The 22,685-nt window shown below is 45.6% G+C and overlaps 1 protein-coding gene across 1 annotated transcript; it reads right to left on the bottom strand.

The window, feature by feature from the left end:
* Positions 1-1,313: 1,313 nt before the first annotated feature.
* On the bottom strand, positions 1,314-22,576 carry LOC311133670 (ATP-dependent 6-phosphofructokinase, muscle type-like; the record flags this gene model as incomplete). The annotated part of the gene is made up of 22 exons (XM_084167203.1): positions 1,314-1,467; positions 3,499-3,604; positions 3,941-4,040; positions 8,919-9,030; positions 9,165-9,226; positions 9,342-9,506; positions 9,927-10,079; positions 10,307-10,394; positions 10,592-10,662; positions 12,559-12,705; positions 12,870-12,933; positions 13,035-13,099; positions 13,407-13,532; positions 13,718-13,810; positions 14,412-14,507; positions 14,677-14,785; positions 14,894-14,938; positions 15,039-15,204; positions 15,633-15,822; positions 18,478-18,555; positions 19,474-19,547; positions 22,486-22,576. 22 exons carry the CDS (start codon positions 22,574-22,576, stop codon positions 1,314-1,316), a joined length of 2,355 nt encoding a protein of 784 aa, XP_084023329.1.
* Positions 22,577-22,685: the final 109 nt, after the last annotated feature.

A 22,685-nucleotide genomic window follows, 5' to 3' on the forward strand; every position in this document is an offset into this window, starting at 1 on the left:
CTGCTTTTCCTTCACTCTGCCGTCCGACTCATCCCAAACCATCTCAATTGGGTTGAGGTTGGGTGATTGTGGAGACCAGGTCATCTGATGCAGCACTCCATCACTCTCCTTCTTGGTAAAATAGCCCTTACACAGCCTGGAGGTGTGTTGGGTCATTGTCCTGTTGAAAAACAAATTATATTCCCACTAAGCCCAAACCAGATGGGATGGCGTATCACTGCAGAATGCTGTAGTAGCCATGCTGGTTAAGTGTGCCTTGAATTCTAAATAAATCACAGACAGTGTCACCAGCAAAGCACCCCCACACCATAACACCTCCTCCTCCATGCTTTACAGTGGGAACTACACATGCAGAGATCATAAGTTCACCCACACCGCATCTCACAAAGACACGGCGGTTGGAACCAAAAATCTCCAATTTGGACTTCAGACCAAAGGACACATTTCCACCTGTCTAATGTCCATTGCTCGTGTTTCTGGACCCAAGCAAGTCTCTTCTTATTATTGGTGTCCTTTAGTAGTGGTTTCTTTGCAGCAATTCGACCATGAAGGCCTGATTCAAACAGTCCCCTCTGAACAGTTGAGATGTGTCTGTGACTTGAACTCTGTGAAGCATTTATTTGAGCTGCAATTTCTGAGGCTGGTAACTCTAATGAACTTATCCTCTGCAGCAGAGGTAACTCTGGGTCTTCCATTCCTGTGGTGGTCCTCATGAGAGCCAGTTTCATCATAGCACTTGATGGTTTTTGCGACTGCACTTGAAGAAACTTTAAAAGTTCTTGAAATGTTCCGTATTGACTGACCTTCATGTCTTAAAGTAATGACGGACTGTTGTTTCTCTTTGCTAATTTGAGCTGTTCTTGCCATAATATGGAGATGGTCTTTTACCAAATAGGGCTATCTCATGTATACCACCCCTACCTTGTCACAACACAACTGATTTGCTCAAACGCATTAAGAAGGAAATAAATTCCACGAATTAACTTTTAAGAAGGCACACCTGTTAATTGAAATGAATTGCAGGTGACTACCTCATGAAGCTGGTTGAGAGAATGCCAACAGTGTGCAAAGCTGTCATCAAGGCAACGGGTGGCTATTTGAAGAATCTCAAATATAAAATATATATTTTTTGGTTACTACATGATTCCATATGTGTTATTTCATAGTTTTGATGTCTTCACTGTTATTCTACAATGTAAAAAATAGTAAAAATAAAGAAAATCCCTTGAATGAGTAGGTGTGTCCAAACATTTGACTGGTAGAGTATGTGTTTATGTGAGGTTGTGTTTATATGTGTGTGCTTATTTGTTTGTTTACATTTTGCCCCACTTGACTTGGCCTGTCTTCTTGATGACGTGCTCCATGGCAGCCATCTCAGAGGTGTCGATTTCAACAGTGTCATATTTGGCCAGGATTTTCAGGATGGGCCTTAGCCTCAGCCACCACTCCGTCTTTGGGATACGGTGCCTATGGAGGGAGGAGGGAAGGGTGGGGTAAGGGAGAAGAGGGGGAGGAGAGAGAGGACAGGGTGGTGGAAGAGGGGAGTGAGGAGGAGGAGGACAAAGGATCAGAGGAAGAAAACAGGAAATAGAGGAAAAATAATAAGGGAAATGCTAGAAGGAACATGGGCTGGCTTTCTGTGAGCAATCTGTTCAAAGAAACACTCAATGGTTCTAATTGGATTGGCACAGACTTCCAAACAACAGCACTTTCAACTTAACTACCATTGCTTGTCAGTAAAACCCAATTGAACTCAATGTGGAACATTGACGGGGATTTGGGCCTTGTCGGGTGTCTGTAGGATATCCTTTGCGGCCGCCTCGTTGAAGAAAAAATCTTCGTCCAAAACGAGGTGAGTAATCGCTGTCCTGATATCCAGAAGCTCTTTTTGGTTATAAGAGACGATGGCAGATGCATTATGTACAAAAAAAATTACAAATAACGTGGAAAAACACACATAATAGTACAATTGGTTAGAGGGCTGTAAAATGGCAGCCATCTTCTCTGGCGCCATTAGCACTCCACACTGCCCTTTCCCACCTGGACAAGAGGAACACCTACGTGAGAATGCTATTCATTGACTACAGCTCAGCATTCAACACCATAGTGCCCTCAAAGCTCATCACTAAGCTAAGGATCCTGGGACTAAACACCTCCCTCTGCAACTGGATCGTGGACTTCCTGACGGGCCGCCCCCAGGTGGTAAGGGTAGGTAACAACACATCTGCCACACTGATCCTCAACACAGGGGCCCCTCAGGGGTGCGTGCTCGGTCCCCTCCTGTACTCCCTGTTCACCCATGACTGCATGGCCAGGCACGACTCCAACACCATCATTAAGTTTGCCGACTACACAACAGTGGTAGGCCTGATCACCGACAACGATGAGACAACCTATAGGGAGGAGGTCAGAGACCTGGCCGTATGGTGCGAGGATAACAACCTCTCCCTCAACGTGACCAAGACAAAGGAGATGATTGTGGACTACAGGAAAAAAAAGAGGACTGAGCACGCCCCCATTCTCATCAACGGGGCTGTAGTGGAACAGGTTGAGAGCTTCAAGTTCCTTGGTGTCCACATCACCAACGAACTATCATGGTCCAAACACACCAAGACAGTCGTGAAGAGGGCATGACAAAGCCTATTCCCCCTCAGGAGACTGAAAAGATTTGGCATGGGTCCTCAGATCCTCAAAAAATTCTACAGCTGCACCATCGAGAGCATCCTGACTGGTTGCATCACCGCCTGGTATGGCAACTGTTCGGCCTCCGACCGCAAGGCACTACAGAGGGTAGTGCGTACGGCCCAGTACATCACTGGGGCCAAGCTTCCTGCCATCCAGGACGTCTATACCAGGCGGTGTCAGAGGAAGGCCCTCAAAATTGTCAAAGAATCCAGCCACCCTAGTCATAGACTGTTCTCTCTGCTACCGCACGGCAAGCGGTACCGGAGTGCCAAGTCTAGGTCCAAAAGACTTCTCAACAGCTTCTACCCCCAAGCCATAAGACTCCTGAACAGCTAATCATGGCTACCCGTACTATTTGCACTGCCCCCCCAACCCCACCCCCCACCCCATCTTTTTACGCTGCTGCTACTCTGTTAATTATTTATGCATAGTCACTTTAACTCTAACCACATGTACATATTACTTCAACTACCTCAACTAGCCGGTGCCCCCGCACATTGACTCTGCACCGGTACCCCCCTGTATATATAGCCTCCCTACTGTTATTTTATTTTATTTTACTTCTGCTCTTTTTTTCTCAACACTTTTTTGTTGTTGTTTTATTTTACTTTTTTATTAAAAATAAATGCACTGTTGGTTAAGGGCTGTAAGTAAGCATTTCACTGTAATGTCTGCACCTGTTGTATTCGGCGCATGTGGCCAATACAATTTGATTTGATTAGATTTTTGATTTGATGAATAGTCACAAACAGGAGGGAGAAGGAGGAGAGAAAGAGAAGGAGGTGTGGAAACAGAGGGAGGACTAGGACTTACTCAAAGTCAGTGTCGTCCTTGAGGGAAGCCAGGGGCTGGAAGACCAGGGATCTCTTTTTCATGCCCAGCACACAGGCAGAGTCTGGCATGTTGGCAAAGATACGACCTGGGACACAAAGAGAGCCAGCATCAGCGAAGGAGGGCAGTAGCCTGGCTGATCCCAGACCTGTCTGTATGGGATTTATCCAGCTCCTCTCTCATGGCAGGACAACAGTAGTCAGAGGAGTTGGATTAAACCCCTATCTAGGACCAGGCTGGGGGTAGTGGGCACAGAAGGTTATGAATCCATGTAAATGCATTATAGAGAGCAAGTTATGAAGACATTGTGCTTGTTGATGAAAAAAAAGGAAGAGTTATTTGCTCTAAGTATTGAGGTGATCGAAGAAATGAAGTGAATTCCATCTGCTTGAAGACATTTGGTCCAGTGTGTCAATATCCTCACCGTGTCTGTAGCACTCCTTCAGCTTGTCAGTCAGCCACAGGACAGACTTGGATCCCATCTTGGTACCGAAATTCCTGTCGAAGGGAGTGGGGGTTCCACCCTGGTGGTAAGACATAGAGAAAGAGAGAGAGACATTGAGAGCGAGAGAGCGAGAGAGAGCGAGAGAGAGATGGTGAGAGATAGGTATTCCCATATGAGCATATACATAAATTGATTCCAGGGATTTTTCTGACATTGTAATCCTTGGGCGGGCCGCATAAGCGTTTCTTCGGGTCGCCTAAGTACAGAAAGTGTAGAGAAAAATATATATACACTACCAGTCAAAAGTTTGGACACACCTACTCATTCAAGGGTTTTTCTTTATTTTTACAATTTTTTACATAGTAGAATAGTAGTGAAGACATCAAAACTATGAAATAACACATATGGAATCATGTAGTAAGCAAAAAAGTGTTAAACAAATCAAAATAATTTTTATATTTGAGATTCTTCAAATAGCCACCCTTTGAGGCTGGTAACTGTAATTAACTTATCCTCTGCAGCAGAGGTAACTCTGGGTCTTCCATTCCTGTGGTGGTCCTCATGAGAGCCAGTTTCATCATAGCGCTTGATGTTTTTTGCGACTGCACTTGAAGAAACTTTAAAAGTTCTTTAAATTTTCCGTACTGACTGACCTTCATGTCTTAAAGTAATGATGGACTGTCGTTTCTCTTTGCTTTTTTGAGCTGTTCTTGCCATAATATGGACTTGGTATTTTACCAAATAGGACTATCTTCTATATACCCCCCACTACCTTGTCACAACACAACTGATTGGCTCAAACGCATTAAGAAGGAAAGAAATTCCACAAATTAACTTTTAAGAAGGCACACCTGTTAATTGAAATGCATTCCAGGTGACTAACTCATGAAGCTGGTTGAGAGAATGCCAAGAGTGTGCAACGCTGTCACACCCTGGCCTTAGTTATCTTTGTTTTCATTAATATTTTAGTTAGGTCAGGGTGTGACATGGTGAAGTATGTGTTTTGGTTTGTCTAGGGGTTTGTAGGTTTATGGGGTTATGTCTTGTCTAGGTGTTTGTATGTTGATGGCTGCCTAGATTGGTTCTCAATTGGAGACAGCTGTGGTTTATTGTCTCTAATTGGGAGCCATATTTAAGGCAGCCATGGGCATCATGTGTTTGTGGGTAATTGTCTATGTTGAACGTTTGTTGCTTGTCAGTGCACTTACGTAATTTAGCTTCACGGTCGTTTGTTGTTTTGTTAGTTTTGGATAGTGTTCGGTTTCGTGTTTTTCTCTCTTCCATAATAAAGAGATGTATTTTGCAAACGCTGCGCCTTGGTCTCCTGTTCTAGACGATCGTGACAGAATTACCCACCATCAAAGGACCAAGCGGCGTGTCCAGGAGCCAAGGGTCTGGACATGGGAGGAGATTTTGGAAGGTAAAGGGTCTTGGACTTGGGAGGAAATCCTGGATGGGATGGATCGACGGCCATGGTGTGAAACAGTGGAGAGGCGACTGAGAGAGGAGCAACGGCGTCAGCAGGGCCTTCGTCGGAGGGACGAGAGGCAACCCCAAAAAGTTTTTTTGGGGGGGCACATGGCTTGGGCGGCTGGGCAGCAGGAGGCTGCCACAAGGAGACGTGGAGAGAAGGCTACCGGTTTACGGGAGCCATTGGCGAGTAGAGGGAGGGAAGCAGTTGAGGCACGGCGTAAGAGACTGAGGTGTGTTACCAGTCCGGTCCGGCCCGTTCCTGATCCCCGGTTAAGGCCAGTGGTGTGTGTTCCCAGTACGGACCGGCCTGTTCCTACTCCACGCATCAAGCCCACGGTGTGCGTCGCCAGTCCAGCCCGGCCGGTTCCTGCTCCACGTACTAAGCCCACGGTGTGCGTCGCCAGTCCAGCCCGACCTGTTCCTGCTCCACGTACCAGACCCACGGTGTGCGTCGCCAGTCCAGCCCGGCCGGTTCCTGCTCCACGTACTAAGCCTACGGTGTACGTCGCCAGCCCGACCCGGCCTGTTCCGGCCACTCGCACCAAACCTACGGTGCGCGTCGCCAGCCCGGTCCGGCCTGTTCCTGCCACCCGCACCAAGTTTACGGTGCGCGTCGCCAGCCCGACCCGGCCTGTTCCTGCCACTCGCACCAAACCTACGGTGCGCGTCGCCAGCCCGGTCCGGCCTGTTCCTGCTCCCCGCACTAGCCCTGAGATGCGTGTCCTCAGCCCGGGACCACCAGTTCCGGCACCACGCACTAGGCCTTATGTGCGTCCCCAGGGTCCAGCATGCCCTGTTCCTTCTCCCCGCACTAGACCTGAGATGCGTGTCCTCAGCCCGGTACCTCCAGTTCCGGCACCACGCACCAGGCCTCTAGGGCGTCTCGGCCGGCCAGAGTCTGCCGTCTGCCTAACGGCGCCTGAACTGCCCGTCTGCCCAACGCCGTCTGAACTGTCCGTCTGCCAAGCGCTGCATAAGCCGCCCGTCTGCCCTGAGCCTTCAGAGCCGTCCGCCAGACCGGAGCCGCTAAAGCCTTCCGCCAGACAGGAGCCGCTAGAGCCTTCCGCCAGACAGGATCAGCCAGAGCCTTCCGCCAGACAGGATCAGCCAGAGCCTTCCGCCAGACAGGATCAGCCAGAGCCTTCCGCCAGCCATGAGCAGCCAGATCCGTCAGCCAGCCATGAACAGCCAGATCCGTCAGCCAGCCATGAGCCGTCCAGCCAGGATCCGCCAGAGCCGTCCAGCCAGGATCCGCCAGAGCCGTCCAGCCAGGATCCGCCAGAGCCGTCCAGCCGGGATCCGCCAGAGCCGTCCAGCCAGGATCCGCCAGCCAGCCAGGATCCGCCAGAGCCAGCCAGCCAGGATCCGCCATTCAGTCCGGTGCTGCCCCTTAGTCCGGTGCTGCCCCTTAGCCCGGTGCTGCCCCTTAGCCCGGTGCTGCCCCTTATCCTGGTGCTGCTCCTTATCCTGGTGCTGCTCCTTATCCTGGTGCTGCCCCTTAGTCCGGTGCTGCCCCGTAGTCCGGTGCTGCCCCTTAGTCCGGTGCTGCCCCTTAGTCCGGTGCTGCCTCTTAGTCCGGTGCTGCCCCTTAATCCAGTGGGGTTAAGTTGGAGGGTGGTCATTTGGAGGAGGCTACGAAAGCGGGTAGTGACTATGGTGGGGTGGGGACCACGACCAGTGCCAGAGCCGCCACCGTGGACAGACGCCCACCCAGACCCTCCCCTAGACTTTATGCAGGTGCGCCCGGAGTTCGCACCTTAAGGGGGGGGGTTATGTCACACCCTGGCCTTAGTTATCTTTGTTTTCATTAATATTTTAGTTAGGTCAGGGTGTGACATGGTGAAGTATGTGTTTTGGTTTGTCTAGGGGTTTGTAGGTTTATGGGGTTATGTCTTGTCTAGGTGTTTGTATGTTGATGGCTGCCTAGATTGGTTCTCAATTGGAGACAGCTGTGGTTTATTGTCTCTAATTGGGAGCCATATTTAAGGCAGCCATGGGCATCATGTGTTTGTGGGTAATTGTCTATGTTGAACGTTTGTTGCTTGTCAGTGCACTTACGTAATTTAGCTTCACGGTCGTTTGTTGTTTTGTTAGTTTTGGATAGTGTTCGGTTTCGTGTTTTTCTCTCTTCCATAATAAAGAGATGTATTTTGCAAACGCTGCGCCTTGGTCTCCTGTTCTAGACGATCGTGACAAACGCTGTCATCAAGGCTATTTGAAGAATCTGTTTAACACTTTTTTAGTTACTACATGATTCCATATGTGTTATTTCATAGTTTTGATATCTTCACTATTATTCTACAATGTAGAAAATAGTAAAAATAAAGAAAAACCCTTAAATGAGTAGATGTGTCCAAACTTTTGACTGGTAGTGTATATATACACTGAGTGTACAAAACATTAGGAACACCTGAGTGTACAAAACATTAGGATTTTTAAGCCTTGACACAATTGAGACATGGATTGTGTATATGTGCCATTCAAAGGGTGAATGGGCAAGACAAAATATTTATGTGCCTTTGAACAGGGTATGGTAGTAGGTGCCAGGCGCACCGGTTTGAGTGTGTCAAGAATTGTAACGCTGCTGGGTTTTTCATGCTAAACAGTTTCCTGTGTGTATCAAGAATGGTCCACCACCCAAAGGACATCCAGCCAACTTGACATAACTGTGGGAAGCATTGGAGCCAACATGGGCCAGTATCCCTGTGGAATGCTTTCGACACCTTGTAGAGTCCATGCCCCGACGAAATGAAGCTGTTCTGAGGGCAAAAGGGGGTGCAACTCAATATTAGGAAGGCTTTCCTAGTGTACAAACCTTTTAGGGATGGAAAAACGCTTTCGGTGTAAACTTTAATGACTAAAACCAGATATAAAGTATGTAGAAAAGATAATGGACCTATATATATTTTGTTAGAATCTTTGAGAACTAACAATTACCAAAATAAAAATTTGACAGTCAGGGAGAATATAAAAAAAAAAATTAAAAAATGAATTTAGCAGTAGATATTTTGTTATTATGTTTGAGCAAAAATCTACAGCATTAGCCATGGCAAAATGCATAGAACTGCAGGAAATTAGCTTTAAAACTGTAAAATTTTCTCTCAGCTCCATATGTAGAATTACAGGAAATGTGCTTTAAAATTGCATAATTTTCTCACAGCTGCATGGCAAAATGTATAGTATTGCAGGCAATTATCTTTCTAAACTGAAAAAAATAATCTCAGCTCCATGGAGAAATTGTTATAATTGCAGGAAATTGGCTTACAAATGCAAATATTTCTCTACACCGCCAAGATGTGGGCCTCTAAAATGATCTCTAAAATGCAGCTGCGTCGACGGGCCAACCACGCTCACTGCCACACACACTACCTAAGCCCCTTTTTTGATCCAGAAAAAACTCTGGATTCCTTATATTACTTCATAAATATTAGCTACAGGTTTAGAGTTGAGTCCATGAAACAGCTAGAAGAAGTGTCCATCAGACCTGCTGCATGTGTCCCAGGACATTCATCCTGCAGTCGAAAGTGCCCTTGCCCTCCTCTGAGTACAGGTTGTAGATGAACTGTGTGGTGTAGTTCTCATTGGCATTAGAATTCCTGTGGGCAGGAGGAGGACGGTATTATTATAAGACAATCCATAATTCGTTAGTTGTAGTAACAAGAGAAACAAGAGAACAATAATGTCTGAGGGATATCAGGCAAGGATGTGTTTTTCAGGAGAGCACACCCACCTGAGAATGAGGCCTCTCTTCACTGAGGTCTTCATCTTTTCTATTAGATGCTCCACGTTCAGCTGCAATAAAACAATACAACAGTCAAACCATGATTCAACAACCCAATGTCCCCATTTTTTGGGATGTGTCTGAAATATACCATCCATCTTTGTTATTCTGCGTGTGGCCTCTGACCTCTAGGTCACGGATATGGAAAGGCTCTTCATAGATGTAGGCAGCATCAGCCCCAGACGACAAGCCAGCCATGGTTGCCAGGTAGCCACAGTATCCCCCCATGGTCTCAATGATGAACACTCTCCTCTTGGTGCCAGCAGCAGACTGCTTGATCCTGTCACAAGTCTGACCGAGAAAGACAGCAGAAAGAAGAGAAAGAGAAGGAAGGGATGAGGAGGGATGTGTGTCTGGGTATTGTCATTTGTGTATTTAAACCTTTGTGTGTATGGGGTACAGTGTGTGTGTGCCTGCATGTGTGTATCTGCATGTGTGTATCTGGGGTACAGCGTGTGTGTGTGTCAAATCAAATGTTATTTGTCACATGCACCGAATAAAACAGGTGTAGACTTTACCGTGAAATGCTTGCTTAGAAGCCCTTTCCAACGGTGCAGAGTTAATTGTAACACAACAGGAATAAAATACACAATAATGAATCTATATACAGGGAGAACAAGTACCAGATCAATGTGCAGAGGTATGAGGTATTTGAGGTAGATATGTACATAAAGGCAGGGTAAAGTGACTAAGCATCAGGATATGTCTGACCGTGGTGATGGTGTTGAGGGCGGTGTCAGCTCCGATGCTGAAGTCCGATCCGGGAACATTGTTGGAGACCGTGGCGGGAATGATCACCATGGGGATACACAGCTCCTCGTACTTCTCCCTGGCTGTCACCAGCTCCAGACCACCCAGATACGCCTGACAGGGAGACACACATTACCATGTATATCTGGACTAGGCATCAACAGACATGACAATATTCATGATACTCATATTTTGTCAACTATAGTGCTTATGTTTAATGAATATGTTAAATCAATAATATTTGTACACTTATACTTTAAGGACCGATTCTATGAAGTGTCATGACAGTGGGCCAGTGAACCATCATAACACTCTCTCTAACCCAACCCCTTGATCCTCACCTCAAAGCCTCCGATGATGATTAGAGAATGGATGTTGAACTTGGCAATGTTCAGGCTGATTTGCTCAATGTTTTTACCTGGCAGGTGTCTTCACACCAGAGAGGAGAAACAGAGAGTTAAATGTGACCATCTGGTTTATCTGTCAACAGAGGTTTCTATTCCTATAATTAGGGCCCTGGGTTCCTCCTAAACACGTGACTTTGAGCTTTTCCTGGACAGGTCACATGGTCAGGAAGACCTTGCGGCCCTACATATTGGTGTGTGTGGTCTGTGGAGATGTCTCACCTCTTAGTACCGAGATTGGACCCTCCCTTCCCAGTCCATCCACTCACTTGAGCCCAGATGATAGGCTCAATCTGGGGAAGAGGAAAGAGAGATAAGTATGGTATGTTTGTGCGAGTGCGTGTGCGCATGCGTGTGTCATTTGTGTTGAGATGTGCAGGTGGAGCTCAACACTTGTTCACTTCCCTTCACTGAATTTAAAGGAAATGATTAGTATAAAATGGTGGAAACCTCCACTAGCCCATGCCTGCACCAATCCAATGCTTTAAGGCCCCGATTCCGACCCGAGTTAAGCGTGCGTAAATGGAACATGATTCCCTTTATATGCACTTTTCTCTCTATGCGTATTCTGACCTTGAACTTAAGCATAAGAATCGCTTGCTATTCACCTGCTATTCGTTTTGGGTGGGATCAAATAAGTGAAGGTGTGGCGTAGGTGTGTCTACAGATACACCTTATTCTGACCTTGACTTAATTCCCTAATAATTCCACTACCAGGAAATCATGAATAAGGTCTAGCGAATCTTCCGGTTCCAAGTGGAAAAAGCATGTACTTTATTGTTTCCATGAGAAATAACACCATTCTCCATGCACTGTAATTTACAACTTGATAAGAGCTATTGATAAGAGCTAGGGAAATGAGTAATCCGTTTGGATAAGGGAATTGTAAATATAAATGACACTTGTTTTAGATATATTTTACCTTCTAATGGCTGGAGACAAATGTGAAACCAGTCATATGGCAGCAAACTGAAGCATATCAACATATCAACTTTCCCACAGTATAGTTTATGAAATGCTGTGCCATTATGCAGAATTGTAATTGTACGGCCTTTTAACTTGCAGAGATGGGCACTCTCAATTGTCTTAATTATAGGCTACACTGACTTTCTCTGTTTCCTATTTCTATCATGTTAAATATTAGCCACTATCAGTATCGACTGTCAGTAGACATAATAACAACACATATTCAACTGCCAATTTACTGTTAGTTCCCTTCAGTTGGTATAGCCTACATTATCATTCCATTGTTTCATGTACATTAATTTGCTTCCTCTGTAAACGCCGTCACGGCCATGTGGTTGTTGCTGAGGATCATTAGTAACAGTTGATAATATAAAAAAAGACATGCAGGCTAATTAAATCGTAATGGAGCAGAGCGCAGACCAAGCCGCAACAGTTTCAACCCAACGCATGGTGCAATACTTGGCTGTGTCATCAGGCTGTGACGAGGGTATAGCCTACTATTGTACACTATTCTCACTATTATAATTGTATGTACACTAATCTTCCAACATTACATGGGTTAAAGAACTGAATGTGGAAATTTTCAGAATGATTCTAACCACCGTTTTTTTTTTTCGTGCGTAAAGGCTCTCCAAACCTGTTTTTCATGATTCATAAATAATTTCCAAACTCTAAATAATCTACAACAATAGATTATTTAATCTACCAAGTGGTGCTGAAACGGAGACGAACATGCATATATTTAGATGGCTTTCTTTCATTGAGCCCTAATATTCTGAACCCGTTCTTTCGATATATTCTATTGAGTCTGTCCACAACATTCTAACTAAAAGGTACACCGTATTTAAAGGGATGGCTTAAGATAAATGTACTTAAAACATTATTGAATGAAAACTCTATGAGAAAATCTGTTTACCAGCAAGTGGTAGGGATTTCAGCACTTGAATTACATTTATTCAGCGTGTGCAAGGGTTCCACGCCTGCAAAGCCCGTTACTAACCTTCATAAGGTAAGTCTGAATACCAGCTACTGAGAAGTGCGTAGGAAATGTGTGTGTAAGAAAGGTGTAATTTCCTAAATCGGAATCGGGCCTACGATTTGTGGGAAGTAGTGAAGGAGGGCACCCATCAGGAGATAGGAGATATTATTAGGATGGACCCAGTGACTCCTAACAGCTTGAACAAGTTGTCCACTACAGGAAATCCTCAGGTGGAATGACCCACCTGTCCGTTAGCCAGGCCGTCAAAGCCGTCATGTACAGCCAGCATCTGGTGTCCCTGGATGATACCGACCCTGACAGCTGCGCGCACTGCTGCATTCATCCCAGCACAGGGGGCGCCCACATTTATAATAGCAATGTTGATGTTGCTCTGAGAGGGGGAGAACAGGAGAGAGAGAGGATGTATTTTGGGCGCAACATGATTATAGGAACTACACTGTAGGCAAAAAGTAATATAACGCCTTCAAATGTGCAACCAGATGCCCAAACACGTGACCAAAATAGCAAGTAAAAGAAAATGCTGCTGTTACTCACCTTCACTTTTGGGGGGGTCACGTGAGCCAGCATTTTGTATGTGTCCCAGTTATTCTGAAAGCTCCTACAAACAGACATTGAAAAAAAAATTACCAACGGTTTTCATCTCACTGTAAGAAAATAGCAAATAAAGAAAGAATAAAAGAGGCTAAATAAAAGGCTCACTTTCCCCTGAGCTTCACAGCATCTTCAAATCTCCCCTCAGCCATGGCTACGGTCACATCTTTAGTCTGAGAGAGAGAGAGAGAGAGAGAGAGAGAGAGAGAGAGAGAGAGAGAGAGAGAGAGAGAGAGAGAGAGAGAGAGAGAGAGAGAGAGAGAGAGAGAGAGAGAGAGAGAGAGAGAGAGAGAGAGAGAGAGAGAGAGAGAGAGAGAGAGAGAGAGAGAGAGAGAGAGAGAGAGAGAGAGTAATAGAGCGAGGAGGGAATTAAAATGTTAGAGTTAAAGGAAAGAGAACTCTATGTAGATAATAAAGGTGCTTTATCAACAATAAGATAGGAAATATAATAGTTTGATGTGGCATAGGTGTATAACTCGCCACTTGGACACACTCCATGAGAGGCAGCCTGATGGCCATGTTCCCAGAAAGACTGACAACACAGGCTGGGGTTTCTGGGGTGGCCTCCAACAGAGCCATCACAGCCTCCACACCCATCCTGCTACCCTGGGGGACAGAGAGAGAGAGAATGAATTCATTAACGAATTACTTACTTAATGAATTAATAAAGGATTGATTATCATTACAGGAACATTATAGGCACTATGTAATGACCCTGAAGGTCAAAATAGATTAGACAACAGATTGAAACACAGGCACAGACACAAAGTGGTGACAGACAGATGGATTACCAGGATTCTGTCAAAAGCAGAGGGGGTGCCACCTCTCTGTACGTGTCCCAGGATAGTGGAACGGGTGTCGAAGCCAAGTTTCTTGGATACCAGCTGTACAGAGTGACACAAACAGATTACGGTATCAGTCCTCTGTCAGATCATATTACCCTAGTCCCTTATAACCTTAACCATTAGGGGGATGAAACGTATCAGACTCTGTGGCTGTGTCCCAAACCTATCGGACTGTGGCTGCGTCCCAAACCTATCGGACTCTGTGGCTGCGTCCAAAATGTATCGGACTCTGTGGCTGCGTCCCAAATGTATCGGACTCTGTTCTGCGTCCCAAATGGAATCCTATTCTCTATATTGGGAATAGGATGCCATTTGGGCCATGTTTCAAGTGTTATTAGTCATACAGTATGTACGGGATGCACATGGTATCCAACGAAATGCTTACTTGCAGGTTCCTTCTCGACAATGCAACAACAATAAGAAATAATAAAAGATAAGAATACGAACATAAAGTAAATGGCTCAGTAGAATAGAATAAATGTTTTACGATAAGAATAGCAAACAAAGTAATAATTTAACAAAATGGCCCATAAAAAAGCAAAGTCGAGCAGGAACTGGCAAGACCTCCTCATCACGGCCATCTCAGCCTGTATCAGAGAATAGGGCCAGCTTCTACTGACTGTGTGATGTCATATCTCACATTTTTGACTTGGTCACAGGTTATGGGTTTCTGGTGACGGTCCTGGGCTCCCTCTGCCATGATGATAACGTTGAGACGAGAACCACGCTCCCTTTGCTGAGAGAGAGACGGAGAGAGAACGTTGTTTTGTGTGTTACTATTTGAGGAAGAGAGAGAGAAAACCAGAGAGAGAGAGACAAAGAGAGGCTCAATCAGAAGAGGTGGAGAAAGGATTGAGGGATTGAAGAACAGAGGGATAGAGAGAGAAGGAGAGGAGGTGTGGTACCGCAATCAATCTTTTGCACAAATGTTCCTCCCAGTTTTCCTCTGGCGGCATTTCTGGGATGAACACCCAGTCAGCACCACAGGCCAGAGCAGTCACCAGGGCCAGGTAGCTGTGGCAACAGAGAACAATGTTAATACACACACAAGCACGCACAGGCACGCACGCACGCACGCTGGCACACACACACACACACACACACACACAGTCAGGCACTCACCCACAGTGTCTGCCCATCACTTCCAGGATAAAGGTCCTCTGGTGACTGTCAACAGAAATAAGTCAAAGAGTCAGAATCATAAAATCCCTATGATTTACTCATGTTTACAAATGACTTAATATCGGTGTGTGTGTTGTGTGTATACCTCTGTGCAGTAGTCGTGATGGCGTCCACCACCTCTATGATGCGGTGCAGGGCAGAGTCGGTGCCGATGGTCATGTCAGTGCCACAGAAGTCGTTGTCGATAGAGCCCACCATGCCCACGATGTTGAGGTGATAGGAACGCTTAGCCTCCTCCGCTGTGATCTTACCTAGTGGTAGACACACAAACTAGCAGTCAACTCTCAGATTTAATACACTACCTGTGGTCCTGTGTGGCTCAGTTGGTAGAGCATAGCCCTTGCAACGCCCATGGGGGCCACCCATTTGAAAATGAATGCAAGTACTACTGTAAGTCACTTTGAATAAATGACAAGGAGGCATTAAAGTACAGTGTAAGGAGCCACATATTTCAAAGACCATGCTTGGGCATTCACAAATTCACAATAGTAGTAGTGCTGATCTAGGATTAGTTTAGGCTTTTAGATCATAAGGAATGATGACCTAATCCCCTCCTCTTAGGATAATCTAAAACCTGACTGGTTCTAGTAGTGGGTTACATGATGTTTTATAATAGTTGGGTGCTTTGGAGTGAAGGGTGCTGGGGAATGTAGTCTTGCTGGTGGCCCAGGTATCTCACCCCCTTTGGTCAGGTCAGCCAGCAGCTCACTCCACTCTGTACGGAACTGGTTGGCACCAGTCAAGCTACCGTCACCGCCAATCACACACAGATTGGTGATGCCCAGTTTGACCAAGTTGCAGGCGGCCTTCAGACGCCCCCACTTCTCTTTGAAGTCCATACAGCGGGCACTGCCAATCACAGTTCCACCCTGAGAAGAGACAATAGAAAGGGGCAGGATCAGTTGAATGACACAAACAGAACCCACATAGTCTGCCAACAGAACACATTCAGTTGGGCTAAAAAAGAGGGAGAGATGGAGGAGGAAGTAGAGAAGGCCAGGATGTGGGTTATAGGCAGAGAGGGATGAGATAGATTGTGGTTCATGAATAGTGTGTGTGTGCATGTGTGTGAGAGAGGGAGAGAGACTTTTGACTTTTTGTCTTACTTTAATGAGCCATCCTCATTACACTAAAAACACCACAAAAAGAGAGGGAAAGAGAGAGCGAGATAGAGGAGGGAGAGAGAGGAGGAAGGAGAGAGAGAGAGAGAGCGAGAGAGAGAGAGAAGGAAGGAAGGAAGGAAGGAAGGAAGGAAGGAAGGAAGGAAGGAAGGAAGGAAGGAAGGAAGGAAGGAAGGAAGGAAGGAAGGAAGGAAGGAAGGAAGGAAGGAAGGAAGGAAGGAAGGAAGGAAGGAAGGAAGGAAGGAAGGAAGGAAGGAAGGAAGGATGGAGAGAGAGAGACAATGAAGGAGAGAGATAAATAGAGAAAGGAGAGAGAAAGGAGAGAGACAAGGAAGGAGAGAGAGAAATAGAGAGAGAGGGAGAGAGAGAGAAGAGAGAGAGAAAGGAAAGGAGGAAGATAGAACCCCAACCTCTCCTTCTGAAGCACCATTAAATCCAGTGAACCCTGGCCTTTGACTAGATCCTCCTGGCCAGAGGGTCACTGATCTAGGACCACTTGAGTTACAGAGGACAGATTCCACGTCCTTCACTGAAAGGTTACATTTGGTCAGGAACTAAGGAGAGCTCAAGACAGTGTGAGGGTGGAGGTCATTGGAGAGTGAGTGTGAGTGTGAGTGTGAGTGTGAGTGTGTGTGTGTGTGTGTGTGTGTGTGTGTGTGTGTGTGTGTGTGTGTGCACATGTGTATGTACACTACCAGTCAAAGGTTTGGACACACATACTCATTCAAGGGTTTTTCTTTATTTTTACTATTTTTTACATTGTAGAATAATAGTGAAGACATCAAAACTATGAAATAACACATATGGAATCATGTAGTAACCAAAAAAGTGTTATTTTATATTTGAGATTCTTCAAATAGCCACCCTTAGCCTTGATGACAGCTTTGCACATTCTTGGCATTCTCTCAACCAATTTCAATTAACAGGTGTGCCTTCTTAAAAGTTAATTTATGGAATTTATTTCCTTCTTAATGCGTTTGAGCCAATCAGTTGTGTTGTGACAAGGTAGGAGGGGTACACAGAAGATAGCCCTATTTGGTAAAAGTCCAAGTCCATATTATGGCAAGAACAGTTCAAATAAGCAAATAGAAACGACAGTCGATCATTACTTTAAGACATGAAGGTCAGTCAACACGGAACATTTCAAGAACTTTGAAAGTTTCTTCAAGTGCAGTCGCAAAAACCATTAAGCGCTATGATGAAACTGGCTCTCATGAGGACAGGAATGGAAGACCCAGAGTTACCTCTGCTGCAGAGGATAAGTTCATTAGAGTTACCAGCCTCAGAAATTGCAGCCCAAATAAATGCTTCACAGAGTTCAAATCACAGACACATCTCAACATCAACTGTTCAGAGGGGACTGTGTGAATCAGGCCTTCGTGGTCGAATTGCTGCAAAGAAACCACTACTAAAGGACACCAATAAGAAGAAGAGACCTGCTTGGGCCAAGAAACACAAGCAATGGACATTAGACCGGTAGTCTGGAGTCCAAATTCCAACCCTCGTGTCTTTGTGAGACGCGGTGTGGGTGAACAGATGATCTCCGCATGTGTAGTTCCCACCGTAAAGCATGGAGGAGGAGGTGTTATGGTGTGGGGGTGCTTTGCTGGTGACACTGTCTGTGATTTATTTAGAATTCAAGGCACACTTAACCAGCATGGTTACCACAGCATTCTACAGTGATATGCCATCCCATCTGGTTTGGGCTTAGTGGGACTATCATTTGTTTTTTAACAGGACAATGACCCAGCACACCTCCAGGCTGTGTAAGGGTTATTTTACCAAGAAGGAGAGTGATGGAGTGGTGCATCAGATGACGTGGCCTCCACAATCCCCTGACCTTAACTTGATTGAGATGGTTTGGGATGAGTCGGACGGCAGAGTGAAGGAAAAGCAGCCAACAAGTGCTCAGCATATGTGGGAACTCCTTCAAGACTGTTGGTGAACATTCCAGGTGAAGCTGGTTGAGAGAATGCCAAGAGTGTGCAAAGCTGTCATCAAGGCAAAGGGTGGCTATTTGAAGAATCTCAAATATAAAATATATTTTGATTTGTTTAACACTTTTTTGGTTACTACATGATTCCATATGTGTTATTTCATAGTTTTAATGTCTTCACTATTATTCTACAATGTAGAAAATAGTAAAAATAAAGATAAACTCTTGAATGAGTAGGTGTATCCAAACTTTTGACTGGTACTGTATGTGTCATGCATGTGCTTGCATGTTTTGGGGAGTGTCTTTGTGTCTATATGCATGTGTGTCTGTGAATGTGTCTGTGTATGCATGTGCATGTGAATGTGTGTGAGTGTGTGTGTGTTTGTGCAAGTGTGCTTTTTGTCTGTGCATGTGATTTTGTGTGCGTGGGTATGTGTGTGTATACTGTATACAGTATGTGTGCTCACCAGCTGCAGCATCATAGACACACTCTCCCAGGTGGCAAGTTTGATGTTGTCACCTCCATCCACCAGACCTTGGTAACCCTGGAGACGAAGACACAAACCTGTCACGCACAGTCGTGGGAGTATCTAAGGTGAAACCCAGGGTAACTGAGGTGGCTTATCTGGCAGACCTTTATATTAAGGTAACAGGCAAGGAAAATGTAAAGTAAGATCGCCCTTTCTCAAATCCAGTTCTTGGGGGCCTTCGCACTGCTGGTTTACTTCCTATCCCCTCTAATCAGGGATTGATTCAAACCTGAGACACCAGGTAGGTGGAATCTCTGGGCAATCACTTACATTAAATCAGTCAATTAAGTACCATGGAGTAAAGAAAACCAGTAGTGCTGTGGAGTTTGAGGCTCAGGTTGAAGTACCCCCATTGTAATCTGTATTACTTAAAGGCCCAGTGCAGCCAAAAACGGGATTTTCCTGTGTTTTATATATATTTCATTTTCCACACTATGAGGTTGAACTAATAATGTGAAATTGTGAAAATTATGATAATGCCCGTTTAGTGTAAGAGCTTTTTGAAAAGACCGCCTGAAATTTCAGCCTGTTGTGTTGGGATGGAGTTTTGGCCTGCCTGGAGACATCACCAGGTGGTTCATTAGTTAATAGACCAATAAGAAAGAGAGTTCCGAACCTTTCTGCCAATAACAGCTAGTTTTCAGTTTTCCCCTCTCCACTCAGACCACTCCCAGACAGTCCCAGCAAAATTCTTGCTTGTGAAATTGCTCTTTGCTAAAAAGCTATTTTTGTTTCTTATCATCATTTTAATTGAAAACAATCACAGTAAGGTACTTAATTGTTATCCAGAAATGATTGGATATTGAGCTAAAAACGGCTGCATTGGACCTTTAATACTCAGAAAAAGGGAATAGTAACAGTTATAGACTATAACAGAGGATGAGTAACATGAAATAGTAGATGAGATGGGGGGGATACAAGTCAGGTACTAACCTCATGAACGAAGTAGACCTTGGCCCCAGTGTAGATGCCCATTCTGACTGTGGCCCTCACAGCAGCATTCATACCTGTAGCACAGAGTGGTTGTATGAACATCACTGACACAGTCAGTACAGGTGGTTTTGAACTATGACGCACAAGACAGTGTAGCTACTATGATTAAGCTTTCATGCTGTGTGCTAAAAACTTGACATATGCATAATTATACTGAACAAAAATATAAACGCAACATGCAACAATTTCAAATATTTTACTTAGTTACAGAAAATCTGTCAATTGAAATAAATTAATATATGCATCTGTTGGTCAAAGATACCTTAAAAAAAGGCGTGGATCAGAAAACCAGTCAGTATCTGGTGTGACCACCATTTGCCTCATGCAGCACGACACATCTCCTTCGCATATATTTGATCAGGCTGTTGATTGTGGCCTGTGGAATGTTGCTGGATATTGGCGGGAACTGGAATACGCTGTCGTATACGTCAATCCAGAGCATCCCAAACATGTTCAATGGGTGACATGTTTGGTGAGTATGCAGGCCATTTTCAGCTCCCAGGAATTGTGTACAGATCCTTGCGACATGGGGCTGTGCATTATCATGCTGAAACATGAGGTGATGGCGGCGGATGAATGGCATGAAAATGGGCCTCAGGATCTTGTCACGGTATCTCTGTGCATTCAAATTGCCATTGATAAAATGCATTTGTGTTCGTTTACTGTAGCTTATGCCCGCCCATACCATACTGTAACCCCACCGCCACCATATATAGTGTATATAGGGAACACCAGGGGCCAGCCACATTAGTCCCAGAGTGACTGGTTTATATGGAAGCTAAATGGGCTGAATAGTTAGACTGCATCATAACAGGTCAGGACCTCAGATAAGGGTAAACCATCACAATGGCTGGTATGCCTGTTAGAAACTCTGTCTGTGTCAGTGAACTGGCAGGGCAGACAAGGCAGACAGGGAGAGTAAGGCAGACAGGGCAGACAGGAGAGACAGGGCAGACAGGGAGAGTAAGGCAGACAGGGGAGACAGTGAGAGTAAGGCAGACAGGACAGACAGGGGAGACAGGGCAGACAGGGAGAGTAAGGCAGACAGGACAGACAGGGGAGACAGGGCAGACAGGGAGAGTAAGGCAGACAGGGCAGACAGGGGAGACAGGGCAGACAGGGAGAGTAAGGCAGACAGGACAGACAGGGGAGACAGGGCAGACAGGGAGAGTAAGGCAGACAGGGCAGACAGGAGAGACAGGGCAGACAGAAGGGACAGGGAAGACAGGGAGAGTAAGGCAGACAGGGCAGACAGGGAGAGTAAGGCAGACAGGGGAGACAGTGAGAGTAAGGCAGACAGGACAGACAGTGGAGACAGGGCAGACAGGGAGAGTAAGGCAGACAGGACAGACAGGGGAGACAGGGCAGACAGGGAGAGTAAGGCAGACAGGGCAGACAGGAGAGACAGGGCAGACAGGAGGGACAGGGAAGACAGGGAGACAGGGAAGACAGGGGAGACAGGGCAGACAGGGGAGACATTTTAACAGCTCACTGTCTCAATACACCAGCTCCAGTCTAAAGGGCAACACTTGTGGATATTGTGTCTGTTGAGGTGCCAAGAGTGTCTTCCCTTTCAACATGGGGGGAGTAAAATGACCGGTGGAAGAGGAGGGAGAGGATAGAGGAGGTATAGGGTGGCACACTTCACTATTCCTCCTCCTCCACCTCTCCACGTCATATGACAGAAAGGTCACCCCTCTAAAATTAGCCCCCCTCCAACAGATACTGAGAGATTGAGAGGGAACGAGAGATGAGGGAAAGAGAGGTAAATAGAGGGAAAGATAATGATACGGGTGAAGATTTAAAGAACAGAGTAACCAGGGTGTATAGAGATAGAGGGGAAAAATACAATAAAAAACTGAACGAGAGCGAGAGAACCCTGGATAAACGTCTAGCCGACTAGAGACACCCAGCTCCATAACGATGTAAAGTTCAGACAGGCAGACAGCTCCCTGACATATGGTCATATGCGGTCAGCGGCAGACATCCCAAAGGTCAAAGGGGAGGTATTTATCATCCAGCTAAAGGTCAAGGGGTAGACTCCTTTCCTTTCTCCCGAATTGTGTACTTGTTCTTGCATTGATCGATTTAAAACAAAATGACTGGTTTATGGAAACTCCCTCCAGCCATGCCTACACCAATCCAATCATTTTACATTTGTGGGGAGTAGTGAACGAGTGCAAATGCTCCGGTGACCCTGGCAACCTTGGATGGAAGACGTTGCCCTTTCCATGTGATAAGATATCTTTGTGACAACCGAGAGGAGGGGTCTTTACGTGCAGCTAGAGTGCCATATAATACATCTCATATGTTCAACAATGTGATAACATATCATATGACATTATTATATGAACTTTTAATATCAGAACTCCTCAATCCACAATCATTACAGTTTATTTGGCTTTGGTAGTGGGTGTGGCAAACTGTGTGACTGTAAGTGTGACTGAAAACACCAGTCAACAGTTGGATTTCAAACCACAAGAATAAGAGGCATGTTTTCTATTAGTTGACTTTGAACAAAAATCTTTGCATTTATGTAGTACAGTCTATAGACCATGCATTTCTGTAGTACAGTCAGTCTATGCATCACCCCTGAAGTACAGCCATGACTTTGAACAACACAAATTATATTTACAAATCACTTGTTACTTTACTTCCCTATACTCTAGCGTTTCCCTACTCCAAATTACATGAGAGCCTCTGAGAGCTGAGCGTGAATTATGGGAATTGTTGACTTAAAGTAAAACGTCTCACAGTTTGCTGCTGCCACGTATGAATGGGAACTGTTCCCAAATACTTATATTACTCTGGCCCGACTCAGCCACCTGCAGATTACCAACAAGCCTCTGGGCTATCTGCCCTCCCTCAGATTTTCCATGTACCTGGAGCTGGAGCCGTAGCTTCCCCCTACCAGTCCCCTGGGACCCCCCTGCCCTGGACCACCCCACTCACCCTGGGCATCGCCTCCGGAGGTCAGCACGGCGATGGAGCGGCCGATGCCCATCTTTCTGGGGTCTTTATGGGGTGCTTCATGGTGTGCCATGGTCCTGGATCTGCCTGTGACTGGAGAAGAGAAAGAAAGAAAAGATGGCAGAGAAGGATTAGCCTAGCCCTGCCGCTATAGTGTGTGGTTTAGTGCAGTAGAGTGTCTC

This window comes from Coregonus lavaretus (assembly GCF_964263955.1).
Source record: "Coregonus lavaretus genome assembly, chromosome: 8".
Taxonomy (NCBI): domain Eukaryota; kingdom Metazoa; phylum Chordata; class Actinopteri; order Salmoniformes; family Salmonidae; genus Coregonus; species Coregonus lavaretus.